At 45.2% G+C, this 7,307-nt stretch overlaps 2 protein-coding genes across 2 annotated transcripts; one reads left to right on the forward strand and one right to left on the reverse strand.

Moving 5' to 3' along the window:
* Nucleotides 1-8: 8 nt before the first annotated feature.
* On the reverse strand, nt 9-1,216 carry COX5A_2 (cytochrome c oxidase subunit VI; the record flags this gene model as incomplete). Its single annotated transcript, XM_033574337.1, has 5 exons — nt 9-127; nt 220-337; nt 520-565; nt 727-1,122; nt 1,167-1,216. 5 exons carry the CDS (start codon nt 1,214-1,216, stop codon nt 9-11), a joined length of 729 nt encoding a protein of 242 aa, XP_033422355.1.
* Nucleotides 1,217-4,794: 3,578 nt separating this feature from the next.
* On the forward strand, nt 4,795-5,986 carry ATNIH1004_009756 (elongation of very long chain fatty acids protein; the record flags this gene model as incomplete). The annotated part of the gene is made up of 3 exons (XM_033574338.1): nt 4,795-5,205; nt 5,263-5,545; nt 5,601-5,986. 3 exons carry the CDS (start codon nt 4,795-4,797, stop codon nt 5,984-5,986), a joined length of 1,080 nt encoding a protein of 359 aa, XP_033422356.1.
* Between the last annotated feature and the right edge of the window lie 1,321 nt (nt 5,987-7,307).

A 7,307-nucleotide genomic window follows, 5' to 3' on the forward strand; every position in this document is an offset into this window, starting at 1 on the left:
AAGCCCATTTATGCCTCCTCGGGATAGAGCTCCTCACGAAGGGCAACGCCGAGTTCCTGGCGCAGACCCTCAAGGCTCTCGAGGTATTGTTTGTACTGTTCCTGGGTCTCAACCTTGGCCTTGATACCTGTTGGGAGGACAATGAGCGTGAGTACTTGTTTTGACGGGATAAATTACGGTTATAGAGGGGGGGTCATGAGGCTGAAGAGATAATCGCACCTTCGAAAACACGGACAGCAGTGGGGAAGTCGTTGACGCGGCGGGCAGCCTTCAAGGCGGCGGAGAGGACCTCAACAGAAGGAACGAGATCGTAGGCGAAGCAATTGTTCAGATTCCGCTATATGGAGAAAAAAGTACGCCATTAGTATCATCCATTAATTTTATAATATATTTCAACATGTATCACAATCTGCCACGTGAAATCCGCCAATGGTAGGTGGGCTGATTATCAAGTGTTGATCCGGCAGTGGACGAACGGACGGTCGGGATTCCGGTGTGAAAGAAAAGCATTCGGCTTACCTGGAGCTCGAAAACATCCTGCACGCTATCGAATTCCTTCTCAAATCTATTTATCAATTAGAAGAGTGGGAAATCAGAAGCAGGCGGGAATCAGCATCAAGAGTCACCCTCGATCGACCAGGTAAGACAGGATGGTGCCTACAACCGGGATCGACGAACTCCCAGCTCGCACAAGACACCAATGGCTCAATGACAGATATGGCATACCTAGCAGAGAATTCCTCATATGTCTCGTCCTCGTGTTGACCTGAAAGACGCTTGGTGGTGGTGCTGAAATTGGGACGGTTGATAGCGACAGCAATCGGAGCCTGCACACGGCACCGGGGCAATTGGGGGGTTCTGATGAAGCCGGAAGGGCGGACTGCGCGAGTTGCGACACGGAACAGAGAAATCGACGACATGGCGAGAGGGAGTGAGCTGCGGGAGGGGGTGGACAAATGGGCGTGGGTGTGGAACGGGCGAGGTGTTGACGAAGTCGAATTCAAGAGGACGAACCGGCCGCTAGGATTTTGCGGGTGGTGTGAGGTTGTGGATGCCTCAGGCTGCGTCAAACCGTCATCGACGCCCTCTCGCGGCTCCCGTTCCCGCCCGAGAATGTGGTGCCTGAGGCGGAATGCTGCCAGTCCCCCAGCATGATTTCTATTTACCGGTCATGATTGGTCGGAGCATTGTACTCATGTAGTCTAGCCGATCCCATTGGCCACTCTATCGGCACCCTGCCTTGGTGCCTCAGGACACCTTTTTTTGTCTTCTATGGGTCACGTCAAAGCACAGACAACCGGGTGGGATGTCATATTAACTGTTGTTACTACAGTAAAACCCCTATATAAGCAAAGAATTCGGACCGGCTAAAAAGTTTGCTTATACCGGATTTTTGCTTATACCGAACAAGGTAATAAATATATATATTTATATAGCTTTATATAAATCTACTGCACCATACTGAATTAAAGAACGCATATATTAATTATTATAATCATTCTATAAGATATAACCTATATTCTGCATGTTTTTGGCAACCCAGGGGCCCCGCAGCTTAATAAGGTGGAGGTGGGTGGTCAGGCAAAGAATGACCGGATATCTGTCTGACGCTGAGCTTGAGCTCTTCTCTCCAGAAGGAGCCTTTCTTGGTGTGTAAGAAGCCGAATAAGGGCCTTATCTCCATCAACCTGCTGTTCCTGATAGAGTCGTAGTTTATATAAGCCCTCTAAAGCGTCTGTAGGTGTAATTATTGGTAGAGGCTGTAGATCTTCCTCCTCATCACTATCTGAAGCTGGAGGCGGTGCAATTTCAGACAGAACTGCGGAGTCAATATCTATAAGACTATCATCAACCTGCTCCTCTGTGGGATTCAAAACTGATTAATATCCATAATGTCCTGGATACTATTTGAGAGTTTTAGGCGTTGAAGTCCTTGCTTTATATCGTCAATAAGTTGCTCATCATTAAGCTCATTGACATATTCAATTGAAAGGGCCTTTTGAAAACAGTTTCTGACTGTATCTCTAGACAAATCAAATTCCCAGGCAGAAATTGCCCATCGAATTGCTTGTAAGATTGTCATAGTAGATAGCGGGTCAAAACCACGGTCGTACTCAGCCATCATATATAAAACCCACTGTTTTTTCCAATATGCCTTCCATGTGCGTATAATCCCTTGATCAAGAGGCTGATACCGTGACGTTGAGCAGGATGGAAGCCATATAACCAGTGTATTCTTTAGCTGCGGGTTTACTTCTTTATATGCAGCTTCATGTGCAGAAAAATTGTCCATTAAAAGAGCAACTTTTCGGCCTTGCATTCTTCTATCAAACCAGAGCAGCCATTCTTTAAAGATATCACCAGTCATCCATGCCTTCTTATTTGAGCGCCAAGTGCAGTTAAGGTTCTCAATATTAATACCAGCTGCAGTAAAGGCTCTGGGACGTTTAGCTGTCCCAATAAACCAGATAGGAAGGAGTTCTGAAGCGTCTGAATTACAACAGAAATGCGCAGTTATTCGAGCCTTTTCTTTCTTGCGGCCAGGAAGCAAACGTGTAGATAAACTCCGGTCCGGGATCATCCTCCAGTATAGACCTGACTCATCGCAGTTAAAGATATCCTGAGGCGCATATATACTAAGAGCGTGACGGATTATAACCATTTCAGTAGCTGCATCTTCAGATACACTTCCAGCTTCACCATGCTGACTCCTCCACTTAATATTTCTGCGTGATTGAAAGCGTCGAAGCCAGCCGTTGCTAAACTGCGGCATCTCCCTTTCTGGATAGACCTCCGGCCAGAAATCCCTTGCTTTTGCCGAATAATCTCCTGAGATATTGTTATTTGTCCCTCAGCCCTCCGTATCCAGTTGTAGAGTGCCTTTTCTAGCTCTGGCCAGGATTCTGTACGGCGTCGTTTATCTTCAGATTGATGCGCTTGAATGTCGTCAAGGAAGGCAAATCGAGAGGAGAGGATTCGGCTAATCGAGGAGCGGTCAATTGGCTGTTTATATGTCTCTTCAAACCACTTAGAAAGAGATGCCAGAGAAAGATAAGGCTTTAAATGATGTTGAGCGCGTAGGGCAGCCTTCTGGCTATTTGAAATAGCGCGACGCGTCCTCTTAGCCATCTTTAAAGCAAAGTGTGATATCTGAATAAGCAATTTTGTGACTTCGATATAGGCAAATTTATATAGGAAAGGGCGAAAAATTAAGCAAAGATCTTGTATCGGGGGGTTAAGCATATTAATATGGAAAATCAAATTAGACACCGTGTTCATTTGCTTATACCGGAGTTTTGCTTAAATCGGGTGCTGCTTATATAGGGGTTTTACTGTATTAACTATATTAGCCTACTGGATTAGAGCAGACACGATGCCACAAGCTAAGCTATACCTGTATACGTAAACCTCTTTTGTCATGTTAAAAGAACTTATGACTGACAGTCTTTGCAATCCAAGATGAACAGCATAGTACAACTACGGAGCACACCAGGGGAGCAAGTATTCCCCGCATTGCGGTGAATGATCTTTATAAAAAAACTGCATGGTCTATCGGAGCTGCTTAGTTATAGAAACGGGACCAAAACTGTGGCAGATCATTTTTTGGTCCTGGTTGCAACCCTAGCCCTACTACCTACAGGATATATATATCACCATAAGCATTGTTCTTGGGTCTTATGATCCTTAATTGAGATAGGTATGCATAAAATCCATACAGAATTGGAAATGAGTTTATTACTCCACCCGAAATCCTCAGAAACACTCGGTATACTCAGTACGTTAAGGCCGTGTGGAACAAGTCTTGTATCTTAGATAACAGGGTGAAAGCCCTATGACAATTATCGTGCTTGTGACACAAGCTGTCAGATCTGACAGCCTCCACGAGTCCACTAGACCAGAAGAGTCCCTACGGATTCTCGGAATGGGCCGATATAAATCGGAGGATTATTCTCTCCAAATAAGCCTGGAGTCATGATTAGTGATCGCCCATGTATCAGCGATATCCAAAAAATTCGATTGCCTAGTAGTAATTGGAAGTAGTTGACAGATTTTTGACACATTGAAAAGCAATTTAAATTAAACCTCCATAGTAGGCCAGGATAATAGTACTTTTACTCCGTAGATCGTCTTATGTTCGGTGCATGTGAAAGGCAAATTTCAATCAGGATCCTGGTGGGTGCATCAACAAATTGTTGTGATTGATTAGAACCACATGGAGATCTCTCGAGGTCGGGCTGAAAGGCACATGTCCACAGATCATACCCAATTTTTGAACTCTTCTCTTTTCCTTGCGAAAAGGCATTGGGGATCCATAAGTGCTTGAGAAGATACAAAAATCTCAATGCCTAGAAAGCACATGATTATCCGGCCCTAGAAATCAAGAGGAACGCCCCTTTTACGCTGGCCGAGGCACTATTCCGGATCGGGGCCACTGCGGACGTGCCGGACGAACCAAAAACGGATCGACTCTCCTTAAAACACACTCTCTCCACGTCCTTCAGTTCTCTTTCCCAGTGGACTTTTTTCTCCTCGTTTTTCCCTTTCCTCTCCTTCTTCCTCTTCTCTTTTTTCGTTTCGTTTTTTCACTTCCTGTCGTTCCTTGAACTGTCTTGGTCTTCCCGGCTTCTTTCTGCCGGACTTTGGTAATAGCGCCCCCCGTAGGAAAGGGAAGGGGGGAAAAGAATAAAAAAGCACTTGCCTCGGTCGAGGTTCTGCTCAAACAACTCCGCAAACGCAGTGTTATTTTGGATAATCTCTCGCTTGAAATCAATCGTTTGATTTGCACAATTCGCCATGGCGCTCGAATTTTTCCAGAACGTGCCACTTCCGACTATCGATCGGCCGTTCGGCATTCAGCTATGGCCAATCTTTGACAAGACTTTCGAATACGTCGTGGGTTATCCCGCCAGCGAATTCCGCTTCGTGGAGGGTCAGACCCCGTTATCTAAATTCCAGGATACAGCAGCAATGCTTGTCACCTACTACGTTGTCATTTTCGGAGGTCGCTTCGTTATGAAGAACTTTTCCGCTTTGAAACTCAACACATTGTTCATGATCCACAATTTCTACCTGACCGCGATCAGCGCAACGTTGCTGGCTCTCTTTGTGGAGCAGCTGCTGCCAACAATTTATAACCATGGCATTTTCTTTTCCATCTGTGACCACGATGGTGGTTGGACCCAGCCTCTCATTGTCTTGTACTATGTATGTGCGCGAATTCCCCAGTATTGGTAAATTGAGGACACGCTAACGAAGGAGTAGCTCAACTACCTGACCAAATACGTGGAGTTTATCGATACTATCTTCTTGTTTCTCAAGAAGAAGCCCTTGACCTTCCTTCATACCTACCACCACGGTGCCACGGCTCTTCTGTGCTATACTCAACTAATTGGTCTGACTGCTGTGCAATGGGTGCCTATCACCATCAACCTTCTCGTTCACGTTGTCATGTACTGGTACTACTTCCAAAGTGCTCGTGGTATTCGCATTTGGTGGAAGGAATGGATCACCCGTCTCCAGATCATCCAGTTCGTCATTGATGTCGGTGAGTAGCGCAGGTCGTCTTGCTCTGGAGCACCCGGACGCTAATGCAGTGCTAGGATTCATCTACTTTGCATCGTACACCTACTTCTCTTCTACCTACTTCCCCTGGGTCCCTAATATGGGCAAGTGTGCCGGAGAGGAGTTTGCTGCCTTCGCTGGTATTGGCATCATCACATCTTATCTCTTCCTGTTCATCTCCTTCTACATCGCTACCTACAAGAAAGCCGCCAAGGGTGGTCGTCCCCGCAGCAACACTGGTAGACAGGCCGTGATCGATATGGCGAAGTTCCAGGTGCCTCCACAGAGCAAGAATGGCAATGGAGCCGCTACCAACGGAGTCGCTACCAACGGAGCCGCCACAAATGGCCATGCCAATTCGAACGGCAGTGCTACCTCCACTGGCCGGTCCAACGGCCCAGTCACTCGCTCACGGAAGGCTTAAATTTTTGGCCCATACGCTTTGGGTAAAATGACTTGTGCATAGATCAGGCATACCGGTTGGTCCTAACATTCGGTAGTAGACCGCGGGAAAGTTGAGGTCAACATTGTCAAACACTGTTGACGATTGATGTTGGGATACCGCTTATTCAGTGCGGATAGAGGCGACGCGGAGATCCATGTTTTTATTCGAATCATTTATTTTGGGGTTCAGCATTTTATCGTTGTTTAATAAATGACCATCATGATATTGGTCGTGTTGCTTTGGCGACCGATTTTAGGGCATGTTATGGTACAGCGCTGGGGCATATATTGCCGGTTTCAGTTTGCATGAGTGCAGGTTTTGTTCTTCCTGGCATATGGCACGGGGGTTCCCGGCTTATCCGGTCTGTATTCTAAGATTTTTTTTTTTTTTTTTCTTTCTTTCTGTTTTGGGTTGGTTCTGCTGGCTCCAGGGCTGCTTTACCTTCTTATCCATTGCCATTGTTTTAGTTAGATATTCATAGATGCCACGTAATGTAATCATGGCTTGTTCATGAACTTTACTTTGTATATAGATTACTGTGCAATTAACTATGATATTTAATTTCGCGCTCAAGAGCGCCTTCAGGTAGTGATGATATGAACCGGCAGTCATGCATTTACTCGGTATATTAGAGGACTCAATGTACTGTAGAATTTCTGTAAATAGCCATTTGCTTTCCATCTCGAAGGGGTAGTTATGGAGAGAATTCAGATTCGAAATCTACTGTAGACAGACACGTACTAGGTGATCAAAGCTACCAGAGATACCTGATCTTTGCTTCTACACATAGCAGTGAACATGTGAATCCAAAAGATAGATGCAAGAATCTGGCATTGTAGTTATTGTATTCCGTACATGACATGACATAAAGGGAATGTTTACACATAGCCCGAGGGAAGAAATACACATTAAAGGTAAAGACCATAGTTATGGTCTATGCTTAGTATGGAACACCCCATAATAGCAATCAATAGCTAGCAAGTGGCATGGCATGATGTACAAGTTTTCTGAACTAATCTCCATAGCGGAGACGTACCTTACCTTCCTAGAAGGAAGACAAATACATGACTATCGCAATTTAAAGCTCCTCCGACCGGTAGTTAAGTGCGGAGTAGCTCTGGACTGATCCTATCCAATCTTATGGATTATAGGATGGAAATGCAATGCTGGATAGGATGGTCATCCCCTGTTTTTAAGGAAGGCCATGATATAACTAGTATCATTAATAAAATATACTTCCGTGTGTTCCGTATAATATAATAATATAATATAACTATTGATCAAAAACAGGGTCGGATGA

The sequence above is a fragment of the Aspergillus tanneri genome (assembly GCF_003426965.1).
Source record: "Aspergillus tanneri strain NIH1004 chromosome Unknown AapTan_5_pilon_pilon_pilon, whole genome shotgun sequence".
Lineage (NCBI taxonomy): Eukaryota > Fungi > Ascomycota > Eurotiomycetes > Eurotiales > Aspergillaceae > Aspergillus > Aspergillus tanneri.